This window comes from Panulirus ornatus, chromosome 14 (assembly GCF_036320965.1).
Source record: "Panulirus ornatus isolate Po-2019 chromosome 14, ASM3632096v1, whole genome shotgun sequence".
In the NCBI taxonomy this organism is placed as follows: Eukaryota; Metazoa; Arthropoda; class Malacostraca; order Decapoda; family Palinuridae; genus Panulirus; species Panulirus ornatus.
Window position 1 is genome coordinate 42,746,100 of NC_092237.1, and position 21,755 is coordinate 42,767,854.

The window sequence follows — 21,755 nt, forward strand, 5'->3', positions numbered from 1 at the left end:
CTTTGGGGGATATCCTCACTTGGCCCCCTCCTCTGTTCCTTCATTAGGAAAACTAAAAACTAGCTATTAGGTCCTGTTATCTATTATGGAGAATCAGTCATTAAGGTTTCCAGTATCTAGGCACACCTTAAGTTTAATGTAAAGTGTTTCTTTAGTGCAGCACTTTTTATTATGATTGTATCATCAGACACAGGAGAGTTGCACCAAGCAGTTGCCAAGTGTGCTGAGTTCTGATATGTAGTGCACCTGTGTTATCTGTCAGCAAATATTGATCACATGTTGTTAAGGTAGACTGCAGGTGCAGTTTATCCATTCCTCTTTCGTATGTTTCATCACCACTGCAAGAGGAATAGCTGTTCTTATATTGTCAAGGGAAGCTTAAAATGATTTTTGCTTCGTATTCAAATAAGAAAATCCATTTTGCTACATGCTGGATAATAGACATGGGGTTATGATTATTGCTTTTACCCTCCCTTTCGTTTCAAACAAATTTGTATAGACATAACTGAGAGAGAGAGAGAGAGAGAGAGAGAGAGAGAGAGAGAGAGAGAGAGAGAGAGCTGGAAATCCTCCCCTCCCGTTTTTAATTTTGCAAAAGAAGGAACAGAGAAAGAACCCAAGTGGGGATTTTCCCTCAAAGGCTTAGATCTTTGTTCTTGAAGCTACCTCGCTAAAGCGGGAAATGGCAAATATGTATGAAAAATTATATATATATATATATATATATATATATATATATATATATATATATATATATATATATATATATATATATATATATATATATATATATATATATATATATATATATTGCTATAAGTCCACGTGGAAAATGAAACACGATAAGTTCCCAAGTGCAAGTTCGTGTAGTAATCACATCATCAAGGGAGAAACAATAAAGAAATATGTCAGCTATATATATATATATATATATATATATATATATATATATATATATATATATATATATATATATATATATATATTTATTTTGCTTTGTCGCTGTCTCCCGCGTTTGCGAGGTAGCGCAAGGAAACAGACGAAAGATGTGGCCCAACCCACCCCCATACACATGTATATACATACATACACGTCCACACACGCAAATATACATACCTATACATATCAATGTACACATATATATACACACATAGACACATACATATATACCCATGCACACAATTCACACTGTCTGCCTTTATTCATTCCCATCGCCACCTCGCCACACATGGAATATATATATATATATATATATATATATATATATATATATATATATATATATATATATATATATATATATATATATATATATATATATTATATATATATATATATATATATATATATATATATATATATATATATATATATATATATATATATATATTTTTTTTTTTGCTTTGTCTCTGTCTCCCGCGTTTGCGAGGTAGCGCAAGGAAACAGACGAAAGAAATGGCCCAACCCTCCCCCATACACATGTATATACATACGTCCACATACGCAAATATACATACCTACACAGCTTTCCATGGTTTACCCCAGACGCTTCACATGCCCTGATTCAGTCCACTGACAGCACGACAACCCCGGTATACCACATCGATCCAATTCACTCTATTCCTTGCCCTCCTTTCATCCTCCTGCATGTTCAGGCCCCGATCACACAATATCTTTTTCACTCCATCTTTCCACCTCCAATTTGGTCTCCCACTTCTCCTTGTTCCCTCCACCTCCGACACATATATCCTCTTGGTCAATCTTTCCTCACTCATTCTCTCCATGTGCCCAAACCATTTCAAAACACCCTCTTGTGCTCTCTCAACCACGCTCTTTTTATTTCCACACATCTCTCTTACCCTTTCGTTATTTACTCGATCAAACCACCTCACACCACACATTGTCCTCAAACATCTCATTTCCAGCACATCCATCCTTCTGCGCACAACTCTATCCATAGCCCACGCCTCGCAACCATACAACATTGTTGGAACCACTATTCCTTCAAACATACCCATTTTTGCTTTCCGAGATAATGTTCTCGACTTCCACACATTCTTCAAGGCTCCCAGGATTTTCGTCCCCTCTCCCACCCTATGATTCACTTCCGCTTCCATGGTTCCATCCGCTGCCAGATCCACTCCCAGATATCTAAAACACTTTACTTCCTCCAGTTTTTCTCCATTCAAACTAACCTCCCAATTGACTTGACCCTCAACCCTACTGTACCTAATAACCTTGCTCTTATTCACATTTACTCTTAACTTTCTTCTTTCACACACTTTACCAAACTCAGTCACCAGCTTCTGCAGTTTCTCACATGAATCAGCCACCAGCGCTGTATTATCAGCGAACAACAACTGACTCACTTCCCAAGCTCTCTCATCCCCAACAGACTTCATACTTGCCCCTCTTTCCAAAACTCTTGCATTTACCTCCCTAACAACCCCATCCATAAACAAATTAAACAACCATGGAGACATCACACACCCCTCCCGCAAACCTACATTCACTGAGAACCAATCACTTTCCTCTCTTCCTACACGTACACATGCCTTACATCCTCGATAAAAACTTTTCACTGCTTCTAACAACTTTCCTCCCACACCATATATTCTTAATACCTTCCGCAGAGCATCTCTATCAACTCTATCATATGCCCTCTCCAGATCCATAAGTGCTACATACAAATCCATATATATATATATATATATATATATATATATATATATATATATATATATATATATATATATATATATATATATATATATATAATTTTTCATACATATTTGCCATTTCCCGCTTTAGCGAGGTAGCGTCAAGAACAAAGATCTGAGCCTTTGAGGGAAAATCCCCACTTGGGTTCTTTCGCTGTTCCTCCTTTTGCAAAATTAAAAACGGGAGGGGAGGATTTCCAGCTCTCTCTCTCTCTCTCTCTCTCTCTCTCTCTCTCTCTCTCTCTCTCTCTCTCTCTCTCTCTCTCTCTCTCTCTCTCTCTCTCAGTTATGTCTATACAAATTTGTTTGAAACGAAAGGGAGGGTAAAAGCAATAATCATAACCCCATGTCTATTATCCAGCATGTAGCAAAATGGATTTTCTTATTTGAATACGAAGCAAAAATCATTTTAAGCTTCCCTTGACAATATAAGAACAGCTATTCCTCTTGCAGTGGTGATGAAACATACGAAAGAGGAATGGATAAACTGCACCTGCAGTCTACCTTAACAACATGTGATCAATATTTGCTGACAGATAACACAGGTGCACTACATATCAGAACTCAGCACACTTGGCAACTGCTTGGTGCAACTCTCCTGTGTCTGATGATACAATCATAATAAAAAGTGCTGCACTAAAGAAACACTTTACATTAAACTTAAGGTGTGCCTAGATACTGGAAACCTTAATGACTGATTCTCCATAATAGATAACAGGACCTAATAGCTAGTTTTTAGTTTTCCTAATGAAGGAACAGAGGAGGGGGCCAAGTGAGGATATCCCCCAAAGGCTTAGTCCTCTGTTCTTAACGCTACCTCGCTAACGCGGGAAATGGCGAAAAGTATATATATATATATATATATATATATATATATATATATATATATATATATATATATATATATATATATATATATATATATTTCATTTTGCATTATCGCTGTCTCCCGCGTTAGCAAGGTAGCGCAAGGAAATAGACGAAAGAATGGCCCAACCAACCCACATGCACATGTATATACATAAACGTCCACACACGAATATATACATACCTATACATCTCAACGTATACATGTATATACACACAGACATATACACATATACACATGTACATATTTCATACTGTCTGCCTTTATTCATTTCCATCGCCACCTCGCCACACATGAAATAACATCCCCCTCCCCCCGAATGTGCGCGAGGTAGCGCTTGGAAAAAACAACAAAGGCCCCATTCGGTCACACTCAGTCTCTAGCTGTCATGTAATAATGCACCGAAACCACACCTCCCTTTCCACATCCAGGCCCCACAGAACTTTTCATGGTTTACCCCAAGACGCTTCACATGCCCTGGTTCAAGCAATTGACAGCACGTAGACCCCGCTATTCAACATCGTTCCAATTCACTCTATTCCTTGCACGTCTTTCACCTTCCTGCATGTTCAGGCCCCGATCACTCAAAATCTTTTTCACTCCATCTTTCCACCTCCAATTTGGTCTCCCACTTCTCCTCGTTCCCTCCACCTCTGACACATATATCCTCTTGGTCAATCTTTCCTCACTCATTCTCTCCATGTGACCTAACCATTTCAAAACACCCTATTCTGCTCTCTCAACCACACTCTTTTTATTACCACACATCTCTCTTACCCTATTATTACTTCCTCGATCAAACCACCTCACACCACATATTGTTCTCAAACATCTCATTTCCAGCACTTCCACCATCCTCCGTACAACTCTATCCATAGTCCACGCCTCGCAACCATATAACATTATTGGAACCACTATTCCTTCAAACATACCCATTTTTGCTTTCCGAGATAATGTTCTCGACTTTCACACATTCTTCAAGGCTCCCAGAACTTTCGCCCCCTCCCCCACCCTATGAATCATTTCCGCTTCCATGGTTCCATCCACTGCCAAATCCACTTCCCTATATCTAAAACACTTCACTTCCTCCAGTTTTTCTCCATTCAAACTTACTTCCCAGTTGACTTATATATATATATATATATATATATATATATATATATATATATATATATATATATATATATATATATATAGATTTATGTGCTGAAAAAGGACTGATGATTGGGAATACCTGGTTTAAAAAGCGAGATATACATAATTATACTTATGTAAGTAGGAGAGGTGGCCAGAGAGCGTTATTGGATTACGTGTTAATTGACAGGCGTGCGAAAGAGAGACTTTTGGATGTTAATGTGCTGAGAGGTGCAACTGGAGGGATGTCTGATCATTATCTTGTGGAGGCTAAGGTGAAGATTTGTATGGGTTTTCAGAAAAGAAGAGTGAATGATGGGGTGAAGAGGGTGGTGAGAGTAAGTGAGCTTGAGAAGGAGACCTGTGTGAGGAAGTACCAGGAGAGACTGAGTACAGAATGGAAAAAGGTGAGAACAATGGAAGTAAGGGGAGTGGGGGAGGAATGGGATGTATTTAGGGAATCAGTGATGGATTGCGCAAAAGATGCTTGTGGCATGAGAAGAGTGGGAGGTGGGTTGATTAGAAAGGGTAGTGAGTGGTGGGATGAAGAAGTAAGAGTATTAGTGAAAGAGAAGAGAGAGGCATTTGGACGATTTTTGCAGGGAAAAAATGCAATTGAGTGGGAGATGTATAAAAGAAAGAGACAGGAGGTCAAGAGAAAGGTGCAAGAGGTGAAAAAAAGGGCAAATGAGAGTTGGGGTGAGAGAGTATCATTAAATTTTAGGTAGAATAAAAAGATGTTCTGGAAGGAGGTAAATAAAGTGCGTAAGACAAGGGAGCAAATGGGAACTTCAGTGAAGGGCGCAAATGGGGAGGTGATAACAAGTAGTGGTGATGTGAGAAGGAGATGGAGTGAGTATTTCGAAGGTTTGTTGAATGTGTTTGATGATAGAGTGGCAGATATAGGGTGTTTTGGTCGAGGTGGTGTGCAAAGTGAGAGGGTTAGGGAAAATGATTTGGTAAACAGAGAAGAGGTAGTGAAAGCTTTGCGGAAGATGAAAGCCGGCAAGGCAGCAGGTTTGGATGGTATTGCAGTGGAATTTATTAAAAAAGGGGGTGACTGTATTGTTGACTGGTTGGTAAGGTTATCTAATGTATGTATGACTCATGGTGAGGTGCCTGAGGATTGGCGGAATGCGTGCATAGTGCCATTGTACAAAGGCAAAGGGGATAAGAGTGAGTGCTCAAATTACAGAGGTATAAGTTTGTTGAGTATTCCTGGTAAATTATATGGGAGGGTATTGATTGAGAGGGTGAAGGCATGTACAGAGCATCAGATTGGGGAAGAGCAGTGTGGTTTCAGAAGTGGTAGAGGATGTGTGGATCAGGTGTTTGCTTTGAAGAATGTATGTGAGAAATACTTAGAAAAGCAAATGGATTTGTATGTAGCATTTATGGATCTGGAGAAGGCATATGATAGAGTTGATAGAGATGCTCTGTGGAAGGTATTAAGAATATATGGTGTGGGAGGCAAGTTGTTAGAAGCAGTGAAAAGTTTTTATCGAGGATGTAAGGCATGTGTACGTGTAGGAAGAGAGGAAAGTGATTGGTTCTCAGTGAATGTAGGTTTGCGGCAGGGGTGTGTGATGTCTCCATGGTTGTTTAATTTGTTTATGGATGGGGTTGTTAGGGAGGTAAATGCAAGAGTTTTGGAAAGAGGGGCAAGTATGAAGTCTGTTGGGGATGAGAGAGCTTGGGAAGTGAGTCAGTTGTTGTTCGCTGATGACACAGCGCTGGTGGCTGATTCATGTGAGAAACTGCAGAAGCTGGTAACTGAGTTTGGTAAAGTGTGTGAAAGAAGAAAGTTAAGAGTAAATGTGAATAAGAGCAAGGTTATTAGGTACAGTAGGGTTGAGGGTCAAGTCAATTGGGAGGTGAGTTTGAATGGAGAAAAACTGGAGGAAGTGAAGTGTTTTAGATATCTGGGAGTGGATCTGGCAGCGGATGGAACCATGGAAGCGGAAGTGGATCATAGGGTGGGGGAGGGGGCGAAAATTCTGGGAGCCTTGAAGAATGTGTGGAAGTCGAGAACATTATCTCGGAAAGCAAAAATGGGTATGTTTGAAGGAATAGTGGTTCCAACAATGTTGTATGGTTGCGAGGCGTGGGCTATGGATAGAGTTGTGCGCAGGAGGATGGATGTGCTGGAAATGAGATGTTTGAGGACAATGTGTGGTGTGAGGTGGTTTGATCGAGTAAGTAACGTAAGGGTGAGATGTGTGGAAATAAAAAGAGCGTGGTTGAGAGAGCAGAAGAGGGTGTTTTGAAGTGGTTTGGGCACATGGAGAGGATGAGTGAGGAAAGATTGACCAAGAGGATATATGTGTCGGAGGTGGAGGGAACAAGGAGAAGAGGGAGACCAAATTGGAGGTGGAAAGATGGAGTGAAAAAGATTTTGTGTGATCGGGGCGTGAACATGCAGGAGGGTAAAAGGAGGGCAAGGAACAGAGTGAATTGGAGCGATGTGGTATACCGGGGCTGACGTGCTGTCAGTGGATTGAATCAAGGCATGTGAAGCGTCTGGGGTAAACCATGGAAAGCTGTGTAGGTATGTATATTTGCGTGTGTGGACGTATGTATATACATGTGTATGCGGGTGGGTTGGGCCATTTCTTTCGTCTGTTTCCTTGCGCTACCTCGCAAACGCGGGATACAGCGACAAAGCAAAAAAAAAAAAAAAATATATATATATATATATATATATATATATATATATATATATATATATATATATATATATATATAAATATATATATATATATATATATATATATATATAAATATATTTATATATATATATATATATATATATATATATATATATATATATATATATATATATATATATATATATTTTTTTTTTTTTTTTTGCTTTGTCGCTGTCTCCCGCGTTTGCGAGGTAGCGCAAGGAAACAGACGAAAGAAATGGCCCAACCCACCCCCATACACATGTATATACATATATATATATATATATATATCCCTGGGGATAGGGGATTAAGAATACTTCCCACGTATTCCCTGCGTGTCGTAGAAGGCGACTAAAAGGGGAGGGAGCGGGGGGCTGGAAATCCTCCCCTCTCCTTTTTTTTTTTTTTTTTTTTTTTTTTTTTTTTCTCCAAAAGAAGGAACAGAGGGGGCCAGGTGAGGATATTCCAAAAAAGGCCCAATCCTCTGTTCTTAACGCTACCTCGCTATCGCGGTAAACGGCGAATAGTATGAAAAATATATATATATATATATATATATATATATATATATATATATATATATATATATATATATATATATATATATATATTTTTTTTTTTTTTTTTTTTTTTTTTTTTTTTGCCGCTGTCTCCCGCGTTTGCGAGGTAGCGCAAGGAAACAGACGAAAGAAATAGCCCAACCCACCCCCATACACATGTATATACATATACGTCCACACACGCAAATATACATACCTACACAGCTTTCCATGGTTTACCCCAGACGCTTCACATGCCCTGATTCAATCCACTGACAGCACGTCAACCCCGGTATACCACATCGCTCCAATTCACTCTATTCCTTGCCCTCCTTTCACCCTCCTGCATGTTCAGGCCCCGATCACACAAAATCTTTTTCACTCCATCTTTCCTCCTCCAATTTGGTCTCCCACTTCTCCTCGTTCCCTCCACCTCCGACACATATATCCTCTTGGTCAATCTTTCCTCACTCATTCTCTCATGTGCCCAAACCACTTCAAAACACCCTCTTCTGCTCTCTCAACCACGCTCTTTTTATTTCCACACATCTCTCTTACCCTTACGTTACTCACTCGATCAAACCACCTCACACCACACATTGTCCTCAAACATCTCATTTCCAGCACATCCATCCTCCTGCGCACAACTCTATCCATAGCCCACGCCTCGCAACCATACAGCATTGATTGAACCACTATTCCTTCAAACATACCCATTTTTGCTTTCCGAGATAATGTTCTCGACTTCCACACATTCTTCAAGGCTCCCAGAATTTTCGCCCCCTCCCCCACCCTATGACCCCCTTCCGCTTCCATGGTTCCATCCGCTGACAGATCCACTCCCAGATATCTAAAACACTTCACTTCCCCAGTTTTTCTCCATTCAAACTCACCTCCCAATTGACTTGACCCTCAACCCTACTGTACCTAATAACCTTGCTCTTATTCACATTTACTCTTAACTTTCTTCTTCCACACCCTTTACCAAACTAGTCACCAGCTTCTGCAGTTTCTCACATGAATCAGCCACCAGCGCTGTATCATCAGCGAACAACAACTGACTCACTTCCCAAGCTCTCTCATCCCCAACAGACTTCATACTTGCCCCTCTTTCCAGACTCTTGCATTTACCTCCCTAACAACCCCATCCATAAACAAATTAAACAACCATGGAGACATCACACACCCCTGCCGCAAACCTACATTCACTGAGAACCAATCACTTTCCTCTCATCCTACACGTACACATGCCTTACATCCTCGATAAAAACTTTTCACTGCTTCTAACAACTTTCCTCCCACACCATATATTCTTAATACCTTCCACAGAGCATCTCTATCAACTCTATCATATGCCTTCTCCAGATCCATAAATGCTACATACAAATCCATTTGCTTTTCTAAGTATTTCTCACATACATTCTTCAAAGCAAACACCTGATCCACACATCCTCTACCACTTCTGAAACCACACTGCTCTTCCCCAATCTGATGCTCTGTACATGCCTTCACCCTCTCAATCAATACCCTCCCATATAATTTACCAGGAATACTCAACAAACTTATACCTCTGTATATATATATATATATATATATATATATATATATATATATACATATATATATATATATATATATATATATATATATATATATATATATATATATATGTGTGTGTGTGTGTGTGTGTGTGTGTGTGTGTGTGTGGATGGGCTAATGTGTATAAGGAATGATAAAACACCACTTGACGTGCTTCATTTTTCCTCTTGGTTATCAGCAAATGTTCGATGATACGCATGCCTGTGACCTTGTGCCGGTGTGTGTGAGGTTATCATCGTTGTTCAATCTTTTCCTGGATGGGGTTGTGAGCGAGGTAAATATCTGAGTCTTGGAGAAAGTCCGTAGGGGGGATGTGGGGCCTTGGGCGGTAGCGCCAAAGGGGATACAGAGCGCACAGACCCTCCTGGTAGTGGTGGGCCTCAGTGACTGAGACATAGTAAGTAACATCGCGTGAGAAATGATTACATGGTGTGGGTAACACAAGATAAAATTTACCAGATTACATGATAAGTGAAGTATGCAACTGGAAAAAAGAAACAGTGATTACGATTAAGAGTATATGTATCTACGATAAGCACTTTTATGATGCATTTTCAAGTATCCGAGGTAGAACATCACACAAATATGATTAGGTGTTACAGTTTTCCTGACGTATGTACTTATACATGAGTTGCATAATCTAAAATCATAACAACTAGAGAAAGGCAGATTTGGTGGTATTGACCCAGCAGGTCTTCCACAATCCCGTAGGCACACCACGTCTATTGTCTCCGTGGTAACTTTATGGTGAGGGTCAAATAACGTCTTTCTCACGGAGGCAAAGGTCCAACTCAGGACTGTGAGTACAGTAGTCAGCTGTTTTGTTCAGGTACACTCGAGTTTATCAACACAACAATGATTGGTGATGGTATCCGTCCAGGTACAGTCTTGCGGTGATCAACAAGTAAATGAAAGTTTCTTTACCGATACATAACGTTTTATCTTTTTTACCAGCGTTATTATCATCCTTCACTCACTAGCTCGTAAGGTTACGGGAACAGAAATGCTTGTATAGAAGTACACACTCTCCACTTGGGAATGAGAGCGGGTTGGGTGGTGGCACATGTGGTCACGGGACCTGGGAACGGGGGGGAGCGAGGGACACTCATCCACACAGTCATTGACACACACTCTGCTGTGTGGCTTCCAGAGTCTCACGTGGGTGGTGGTGGGTCTCCTGAGATTGATCTCTAGAGAATTGTTAAACCATATATGCCATGGCACAAGTAAATCTAACTGGATCCAAATAACAGCCAACCACATGACAATGCTTGGCGTACATAATTTGTATATGAAATTAGTAAACTGTAGCATTTCCTGCCTCCTAGGCAGGTAACTCCCTTCGACGTCACTATATCTACTTATCCACCCAAGAAACTAATTACAATCTTCACCTTCAACACTTAGCTAAGACTAATGCCCTTGAACATATATACAGAAACTTCAGACTGACAATAAGATAGCCAAGTCCATCCGTACTGACGATTCTCGCGTACTCTGCCACTACAGAAGCAGGCAGTAATCAAGCCCAATGGTAATATATTAGAGAAAAATGTTAGAATATACAACTGGGCATCTGCTCTACAAACTGAACTGTTCGCCATACGTATTGCTCTTGAGCAGGTAAAAGTCACTGCCCCAGACAGTTTATCTCTGATACTTTATCTTCATTACTTGCCCTTAACGCTATATCAATTGTAGAATGCTGGTCTCTGAAGCCAGACACAAATACTCGGACATGATCGCTCAAGGGATTCAAATCAAATTGTAATGAATTCCCTCTCATATAGGCCTCCGTGAGCATGATAAAGTTGATGCTGTAGCCAAACTTAGTAAAGGTGGTGTTGAAAGCAACACAGTGTTGTCAATTAGAAGCCTCAAAACTGTAATTGAAAGGAACTAACTGACCTCTTTGAAGCATGAAGACGAGTTCAGATAAGCATAAGTAGAAACATTTTCCATCACAGTGAAAAGCGTAAAGTAAAACATGTATATGGAGAATAATAAGATCAGCAGATTACAGTATGTTGTAATTCCCGGACTAAGGCTAGGCTGTAGTACTGCTGGGGCTTTGTCCTACTGAAGATGTTAGCTGTGTGAACTGTAAAGTTTGTGGTCAAAGATTTAGACACAAAGTAGAACACTGTGTCTTAGTATGTGAAAAAAAAATAGTCTTTTAGGGATAGATCTAAACAAACCCTGCAGGAAATGTCACACCTTACTGTTAATAACAAGATACTTGAAATTTCAAGTTTGTATCCACTTTTCTGCATTTAGTCGATAAAACTTACCGTATGAAACTATGTAATGTATGTACCGAAATGCCAATCGTAACATCTTATGTAATGTCAACCCACTGGGGTCTGACTAAGACCCTTTGCGGCCCCATGTAATCCTTTTGCACTACCGCTCACAGGATAAGCATGGGGTGCACAGTAAATTGGCCGCGGACACCGGCACAAATCAGTCCTGATATTGAGAAAATTCCATGTGCACATCCTTGAGCGAGTGGATCTCCTCTGCGACTTACTTTTGTACCTTTCCTTTTTCTTATGTTGGCTGAGACTATATATAAGAAAAAAGAAAGGTAACCATTTTATCTACAAACCTCTAAGGGTGGATGAACAGCTGAGTTGATTGTGGACCGACTGCTGCGACTAGGATTCGAATCTTTTCGCACAACCCTGGGGTGCCCGTGAATGCGTCATGGTTAGGAACGCTAATCGATACACCATATCTGTTTGATGGGATCTTACAGATCTACTCGGGGTTGTGCCACACTCTTGTAGTGCTGATGATTTCACACATCCATTAGTGCATGATTCTCCCCCACTGGGGGGTCGGGACCCGAGGACACCTGTGGTGCAGGTGTGGGCGAGGGTGGCAGAGCTGGGAAATACGCAGGTGTGGTCACTACGGGTGTGTGTGTGTGTGTGTTGGTGTCGGGGAGGGGGAGGGGGGGTTCCCCACCCTGTGCTTAGCTAGCAGCCAGAGGGGGTCTTTGGTGCAGGCGTCTGTCCCTCAGGAGCACGTTGCCTCCCACTGCTGCTGGATGGTGGCTTGGTCATGGGACAACCCTCGTGTGAGGCACATACACTCACGGTAGGACAGTACACACACTTCATGATGACTACAGTGTCTCCATCCTGCAGGGCTCCACAGTTCTTCGTTTCAAGATAACCGGCGCAGGTCCCACACTTGGGGGTGGACTTGCAGATCTTGGCTGGCATTTGAAGCATTTATGGCGAGGGGGATGGTATGCAGAGATCCTGTAAGACCTTCCACGGCCAAACTTGAAGTTATCCCGTGACGCAATTTCAGGAGGACCAACCCACTCCGCCACCTTTCGTTTACGGTTGGGCAGTCGTCTAGGATTGATGCTTGGGTCAGTAGAGAAGTACACCGGATCTATGACCCCGTTGACGCCGTGGGTCATAATGTATTTCCCGGGTGACAGCTTGGGTGGTGGGTCTTGTATCCTGGTGTCGGCATACTCGGTGCTTAGCTAAACAAACTCTTGGGAGTTGATGTCGAAGACGTGATTGTCATCATCCCGTTTCATTGTTATTTTCTAGGCATTTGTTGCTTGTTGTTGATACAGCACTGGTGGTGGATTCAGGTGAGGAACTGCTGAAATTGGTGACAGTGTGGGAATGTGTGAAAGGAGAAATTTGAGAATAAATGTGAATAAGCAAGGTTATTAGGTTCAGCAGAGTTGAAGGACAGGTTAGCACGAGTCGGAATGGAGAAAAATTGGAAGAAGAAAAGTGTTTCAAATACCTGGGAGTGAACATGGTAGCAATGGAACCATGGAAGTGGAAAGGAGTCATAGGTTGGGGGGAGGTGAAGGTTCTGGGAGCGCTAGAGAATGTGTGGAAAGAGAAAACTTTTTCTGGGAGGGCAAAAATGGGTGTGTTTGAAAGAATAGAAATCCTAACAATATTATGTGGATGCATTGCATAGGCTAAGGATAAGGATGTGTTGGAAATGAAATGTTTGAAGACAATATGTGGTGGGAGAAGATTTGGTCGAGTAAGTAATGAAAGGGTACGATAGTTATGTGGTAATAAAAAGAATGTGGTTGAGAGAGCAGAAGAGGATGTGTTGAGATGGTTTGGACATGTGGAGAGAATGAGTTGGGAAAAGTTGACAAAGAGGTTATATGTCAGAAGTGTAGGAAACAAGAACAGGGGGACCAAGTTGGAGATGGAAGGAAGTAGTGAACAGATTTTGAGTGATTCGGGCCTGAATATACAGGAGGGTGAAAAGCGTGCATGTGTTAGAAAGAATTAGAACGATGTGATATACCGGGGTCGATATGCTGTCATTGGAGTGAACCAGGGCATTTGCAGCGTCCGGGGTAAACCATGGAAAGGTCTGTTGGACATGGTTGTGGATGAGGGGTTGCGGTTTCGGTGCAATATACATGACAGCAAGAGAATGGGTGTGGGCGAATGTGGCCTTTCTTCGTCTTTTCCCGGCGCTACCTCGTTAACGCTGGAAGCGGCGATCCACTAAGGAGACGACTAAAGGGGGCGGGAGCGAGGGGCTGGAAACCCTCCCCTTCTTGTATTTCAATTTCTGAAAGGAAACAAGAAGGAGTCAAGTGGGAAGTGCTCATCCTCCTCGAACGCTCAGATTGGGGTGTCTGAATGAGTATGAATACAACCAAGATGAGAAGAAAGGAGAGACAGGTAGTATGTTTGAGGAAATAAACCAGGATGTTCTGGCTCTGAGCGAAACGAAGTTCAAGGGTAAAGAGTAAGAATGGTTTGGAAAGTCTTGGGAGTAAAGTCAGGGATTGGTGAGAGGACAAGAACCAAGGAGTAGCAATACTCCTAAAACAGGAGTTGTGGGAGTGTGATAGAGTGTAAGAAAGTTTGTTCTGGGTTGAGTTGGGTAAAACTGAAAGTGAATGGAGAGAGACGGGTGATTATTAGTGCTATGCACCTGGTCATGAGATCATGGAAAGCAAGTTTTTTAGGAGCAGCTGAGTGTATGTCAGCAGCTTTGGTGCACTGGACCGAGTATTAGTGATGGGTGATTTAAATGTGAAGGTGAGTAATGTGGCAATTGAGGTTATAATTGATGAACGTGGGGTATTCAGTGTTGTGATTGAAAATGGTGAAAAGCTTGTGGATATGTGCTGAAAAACACTGGTGATTAGGAATACCTGGTTTAAAAAGAGAGATATACATAAGTATACGTATGTGATTAGGAGAGATGGTCAAAGGGCATTAGTAGATTACATGTTAACTGATAGGCATGTAAAAGAGAGACTTTTGGATATTAATGTGCTGAGAGGGGCAGCTGGTGGGATGTCGTATCACTATCTTGTGGAGTCGAAGGTGAAGATATGTAGAGGTTTAAAAAAAAAAGAAAAGAGAAAATATTGGGGAGGAGAGAGTGGTGAGAGTAAGCGAGCTTGGAAAGGAGACTTGTGTGAGGAAGTACCAGGAGAGATTGAGTGCAAAAGTTGAGAGCAAATGACATGAGGGGAGTGGGTGAGGAATGGGATGTATTTAGGGAAGTAGTGATGGCCTGTGCAAAAGATGCATGTCACGTGATAAAGGTGGGAGGTGCGCAGATTAGGAAGGGTAGTGAGAGGTGAGATGAAGAAGTAAGGTTGTTAGTGAAAGAGAAAAGAAAGGCATTTAGACGATACTTTCAAGGAATGAGTGCAAATGACTGCGGCAGGAAGTTAAGAGGAAGGTGCAAAGGTTGAAAAAGAGGACAAATGAGAATTGGGGTGAGAGAGTATCTTTAACTTTAGGGAGAATAAAAAGATACTTTGGAAGGATGTAAATAACGTGCGTAAGACAAGAGAACAGATGGGAACATCGGGGAAGAGGGCAAGTGGGGAAGTGATAACAAGTTGTGAAGTGAGAAAGAGGAGTGGGTATTTTGAAGATCTGTTGAATGTGTTTGAAGGTGAATTGCAGATGTAGAGTGTTTTGGTCGGGGTGGTGTGCGAAGTGAAAGGGAGAATGGTTTGGTTAAGAGAAGAAGCAATGAAAGCTTTGCGGAAGATGAGATCCGACAAGGCGGCGCGTCTGGATGGCATTGCAATGGAATTTATTAAGAAAGGTGGTGACTGTGTTGTTGATTGGTTGGTGAGGATATTCGGTGTATGTGTGGATCATTGTGAAGTGTCTTAGGATTGGCGAAATGCATGCATAGTGCCATTGTACAAAGGCAAAGTGGATAAAGGTGAGTGTTCAAACTACAGAGGCATAAGTTTGTTGAGTATTTTTGAGAAATTGTATGGAAGGGTGTTGATTGAGATGGTGAAGGCATGTACAGAATATCGGGCTGGGTAGGAGCAGTGTGGTTTCAGAAGTGGTAGAGGATGTGTAGATCAGATGTTTGCTTTGAAGAATGTGTTTGAGAAATACTTGGAAAAACAGATGGATTTATGTGTAGCATTTATGGATCTGGAGAAGGGATATGATAGAGTTGATAGAGATGCTTTGTGGAAATCTTAAGAGTATATGGTGTGGGAGGTAAGCTGCTAGAAGCAGTGAAATGTTTTTATCAAGGATGTAACGCATGTGCACGAGTAGGAAGAGAGGAGAATGATTGGTTCCCAGTGAAGGTCGGTTTGCGGCAGGGGTGTGTGATGTCCCCATGATTGTTTAATGTATATGGATGGGGTGGTTAGGGAGGGAAATGCAAAAGTTTTGGAGATAAGGGGAGTATGCAATCTGTTAGGGATGGAAGGGTCTTGGAAGTAGTCAGCTGTTCGCCAATCATACAGCTCTGGTGGCTGATTCAAGTGAGAAACTGCAGAGGTAGGTGACTGAGTTTGGAAAAGTGTGTGAAAGGAGAAAGTTGATAGTAAATGTGGAGAATAAGATCAAGGTTATTAGGTTCAGTAGGGTTGAGGGACAAGTTAATTGGGATGTAAGTTTACATGGAGAAAAATTGGAGGAAGCGAAGCGTTTTAGATATTTGGGAGTTGACTTAGCAGCGAATGGGATCATGGAAGTGGAAGCGAATCATAGGGTAGTGGAGGGGCGAAGGTTCCGGGAGTGATGAAGAATGTGTGGTAAAGATGGTTATCTTGGAGAACAAAAATGGGTATGTTTGAAGGAGTCTGTTTGAAGTGCCTTTGATGAAGGAACTTAATAAAGTGTGGTATATATGTCAAAATTGAATTATACTCTCGTTCAATTATCTAACGCTTTCCTTTTTTTCACTGTTTGCTAGCAGTTATATGCTTCCATGTCTGGCAAGTGAGAATGATTGCTAGCAACCATGTTCGCTGGTCTGACTTTACGGTACTCCTATCTGGCCAGGGTTTACAAAGCTGAACCATGAGAGTACTCTGTGTTTTACCATTTTCATTTTTTATTTTGTTATCTTGTGTGGCATACAAGCCAGTAGTTATCATCCATGGCGTCTGGGACATAAGATTTAGCCTAAACTTTTTAGCAAATCAAATCAGAGAAGTAAGTATTAGACTAAGTAGATACATTCCCAGGTTATTATAGTATCTGTTGAGATGTAATTGTAGTTATTTTGTTAAAATTGATAATAAAATGTTCTAACTTGTGCCACATTCTTATCCGATTTTGTAATAATATCACAGTGCGGTTGATTTTACAAGGGATTTTTCTGTACTGGCTACTCCTTGGTACTATTTTGTACTGATTATTTGTCTGATAATTACTCCTAAGTGATAATCTTATTGATTACTATTTATTTTTTGTCAGTATGTAGAACGTGTATCACACAGACATATGATATTGTCAGGAGGCTGGGGAGTGGCGCCAATTGCCGCTCGGGTTGTCGTCTGTTTGTTTACATTTGTGGGTCGCTGGCGCCATGTTCAATCATGGGAGTGTCGGGTGCAATTTGAACCGTGGTGAAAATAATTCATATAAAGTTTCAGCTCGTAAGGGAGGGTAGTTAAGGTTTCGAAAGGTTCTGTTGAGCTTTACTAGTGTTTCTAATACTTGTGCAGGTTAAATTATGAATCGTAATGCTGACAGCGCTACAGAAGACAATCACCACACAGGTTAAAGTGTAATGGGCGCAAATTAGACCAGCGTTTAGATTAACCATCTTGAACCATATCCTCAATCAATCGTATCTCTCCCTTATCCCATAATATTCAGTTGGTGCTAACCATGGCATTGGTACAAGTGTGGTGCCTCCCAACCCTCATGTTGTATGGTCAAAGGTGTGGTAAGGTCGAAGATGAGGTGTGACTTAGATTGCTCCCTTTACACATTGACTTGTGTGGTAAGGTTAGATTAGGGTGAACATTGTCTTGAGTTGCTCCCTCTATTCATTGGTCTGTTTAGAGACGGTTTGGTTGTTGGATCAGGGGGAGCACTGTCTTGTTCTCTTAACACATTGGTTTGTTATTAAGGGATAAGTTGAAATAGGGTTAGCATTGCCCTAGATGGCTCCCCTTACACATTGGCCTGTGAAGTGAGGTTAGGATAAAATGAGCATTGGCCTGGATTGCTCTCTTTTACCCATTGTTCTGTGTAGTAAGGGAAAGGTTAAGTTAGGGTAGAGGTGGGCATTAACCTTAGATTAATCCTAATGTAAATTGGCTTTGTGTTGTGAGGTTCAGGTTAGATAAGGTTAGGGAGAGCTTTGACCTGTATTGCTTCCTTGATACATTGCGCCAAGTGATGACAGTCTTCGGTGGTTTTGGTAGCCCCCTGGTCTCTGGTGGGTGATTTAACCACGTTTCCCTAGTGCTTTATAACCTTAATGACTGTCACCTCATTGAGTATCTTGGAATAAAGTGCTTCAAATCTGCATCTCTTATTTAATTTTGTAACCACAACAATTATCAGATGGTGCTGGACTCTCCTTGCTTGAACTTTTTGAGGTTGAATTCATCAATGCCAAGGCTGTATCACCCTCAGCTGATGACACAAAGAGTACAGTCTTGTCAGAGAAATTTTCACTCTGAAGGAGCCCATCTTGTCCTTGTTACTGAGTTTAGTGCAGTCATGAAGCCACAGGAGGTCCTGGATTTTTCAAAAGGGGTTCTAGTTTTTTATAATGATATGTATAATAACTGACACCACTCTTTTGAAACAAGATTACTCAATATCTAAAGCTAATAATGATGCAGAACTAAACTGAACTTTTACCAAAAGATGACATGGCTTTTTGTGTCATCCTCAGTTGATCACATTGCATGCTTAATTGTTTGAATGTGTGTAATACAAACTCCAATGAACATCAAAAATAATTGTCTGCATAATTGGGTCCAAAAGTATTATGCCTATATTGTATATTTTTCTTTATTACTATATTACTGGATTTAACAACTTTTCCTTTAGTTGAAAAGTTTGTGTATCAAGATTCTTACAGATATCATTTCTGATGGCTGAAATGGTTAATTCTTAATGTCACCAAGTTTAGCAGGTTTCTTGGAGACCTTACCTGGTGCAATCTTGAAATGTGCCCAGCCACCCTGACCCCAGTCTGCCTCAATGTAACCCAGAGGTGGATGATTTGAATAAATCTTAGTTGATATATTATTTTTCTTCTACCCTCGGTTTTTTTTCTTAAATCTTGCTTTCGTAGTAATAAGAAATTCACGAGACGAGAATAATTTTCATACCTTTTTGATATAGTTAAGTCAGTAGTAGAGAAAGGTATGAAGTTCAGGGAAAATGGGTTAATTGAAGTGAAAGAAATTAGTATCACCTATGAAAAACTTGCTCAGCCTCCAATAGAATCATATTTAGTTAAAAGCTAACAAAAAGTATTATTGCTTCCGCTTGCCAAATAGTAAGAACTCTTACAGCACTTCGAAAGGTAGATCTAAACATGAAACAAAAAAATCATAGTTACAAAAAGATTTTAGAGAAGGTAAACATCAGCTGTGGTGAAGCCAGGTGAGATATCCATTGTTTTTGTTGATTTCTTGAAGTGCACTATCTTTGCATTGATTAACACCAAATTTTTCATAGTAAATAGAAGTGATTTACCACAAGTGAAACTGTGCAAGTAAAGGAAAATTAGTGTATTTCAAGAGATTCTATTATTTCATTCATTATACTTGATCGCCATTTCCCATGTCAACAAGGTAGTGCCAGGAGACAGACGTAAGAATGGCCCATCCACTCATATACACACACATATATCAAGGATGTAAGACGTGTGCGAGTAGGAAGAGGGGAAAGTGATTGGTTCCCAGTGAATGTCAGTTTGCGGCAGGAGTGTGTGATGTCTCCATGGTTGTTTAATTTGTTCATGGATGGGGTTGTTAGGGAGGTGAATGCAAGAGTTTTGGAGAGAGGGGCAAGTATGCAGTCTGTTGTCGATGACAGCTTGGGAAGTGAATCATTTGTTGTTCACTGATGATACAGCGCCGGTGGCTGATTCGGGTGAGAAACTGCAGAAGCTTGTGACTGAGTTTGGTAAAGTGTGTGAAAGAAGAAAGCTGAGAGTAAATGTGAATAAGAGCAAGGTTATTAGGTACAGTAGGGTTGAGGGACAAGTCAATTGGGAGGTAAGTTTGAATGGAGAAAAACTGGAGGAAGTGAAGTGTTTTAGATATCTGGGAATGGATCTGGCAGCGTATGGAACCATGGAAGCGGAAGTAAGTCACAGGGTTGGGGAGGGGGCGAAGGTTCTGGGAGCATTGAAAAATGTGTGGAAGGCAAGTATGTTATCTCAGAGAGCAAAAATGGGTATGTTTGAAGGAATATCTATAGCATGAGCTATAGATAGGGTTGTGCGGAGGAGGTTGGATGTGTTGGAAATGAGATGTTTGAGGACAGTATGTGGTGTGAGGTGGTTTGATCAAGTAAGTAATGAAAGGGTAGGAGAGATGTGTGGTAATAAAAAGAGTGTGGTTAGAGAGCAGAAGAGGGTGTATTGAAATGTGTCAGAGGTGGAGAGAACAAGGAGAAGTGAGAGACCAAATTGGAGGTGGAAGGATGGAATAAAAAAGATTTTGAGCGATCGGGGTTTGAACATACAGGAGGGTGAAAGGCATGCAAGAAATAGAGTGAATTGGAAGGATGTGGTATACCTGGGTCGACGTGCTGTCAATGGATTGAACCAAGGCATGTGAAGCGTCTGGGGTTAACCATGGAAAATTTTGTGGGGCCTGGATGTGGCAAGGGAGCTGTGGTTTCAGTTCATTACATATCACTGCTCGAGACCGAGTGTGAACGAATGTGGCCTTTGTTGTCTTTTCCTAGCACTACCTCACATACGCACAGTGGGATGGGGATGCCATTTTATTTGTGGCAGGGTAATGGTGGGAATGGGTGAAGGCAGCATGTATGAATATGTATATGTGTATATATGTATATGTCAGTGTATGTATATGTATGTATAGGTATGTATATGTGCGTGTGTGGGCGTGTATGTATATACATGTGTATGCTGGTGGGTTGGGCCATTCTTTCATCTGTTTCATTATGCTACCTCGCTAATGCGGGAGACAGCAACAAAGTATGATGAAAATAAGATATATAGAAGAGGTACTGAAAGCTTTGCGGAAGATGAAAGCCGGCAAGGCAGTAGGTTTGGATGGTATTGCAGTGGAATTTATTAAAAAAAGGGGGTGACTGTATTGTTGACTGGTTGGTAAGGTTATTTAATGTATGTATGACTCATGGTGAGGTGCCTGAGGATTGGCGGAATGCGTGCATAGTGCCATTGTACAAAGGCAAAGGGGATAAGAGTGAGTGCTCAAATTACAGAGGTATAAGTTTGTTGAGTATTCCTGGTAAATTATATGGGAGGGTATTGATTGAGAGGGTGAAGGCATGTACAGAGCATCAGATTGGGGAAGAGCAGTGTGGTTTCAGAAGTGGTAGAGGATGTGTGGATCAGGTGTTTGCTTTGAAGAATGTATGTGAGAAATACTTAGAAAAGCAAATGGATTTGTATGTAGCATTTATGGATCTGAAGAAGGCATATGATAGAGTTGATAGAGATGCTCTGTGGAAGGTATTAAGAATATATGGTGTGGGAGGAAAGTTGTTAGAAGCAGTGAAAAGTTTTTATCGAGGATGTAAGGCATGTGTACGTGTAGGAAGAGAGGAAAGTGATTGGTTCTCAGTGAATGTAGGTTTGCGGCAGGGGTGTGTGATGTCTCCATGGTTGTTTAATTTGTTTATGGATGGGGTTGTAAGGGAGGTGAATGCAAGAGTTTTGGAAAGAGGGGCAAGTATGAAGTCTGTTGGGGATGAGAGAGCTTGGGAAGTGAGTC

The 21,755-nt window shown here is 41.0% G+C and overlaps 1 protein-coding gene across 2 annotated transcripts in view; it reads left to right on the plus strand.

Annotated features, from left to right (window-relative positions):
- The first annotated feature begins 12,559 nt into the window (after window positions 1-12,559).
- Window positions 12,560-21,755, plus strand: part of Ppt2 (palmitoyl-protein thioesterase 2) — a 117,303-nt gene continuing 108,107 nt past the window's right edge. The window contains exon 1 of one of the 2 annotated variants that reach the window (XM_071669730.1): window positions 12,560-12,652. In XM_071669730.1, coding sequence (XP_071525831.1) covers window positions 12,617-12,652 — 36 coding nt within the window. In that variant the 5' untranslated portion in view covers window positions 12,560-12,616. Of the gene's footprint in view, window positions 12,653-16,814; window positions 17,002-21,755 lie in introns of those variants that run through there. The other variant, XM_071669729.1, reaches the window with a different exon arrangement.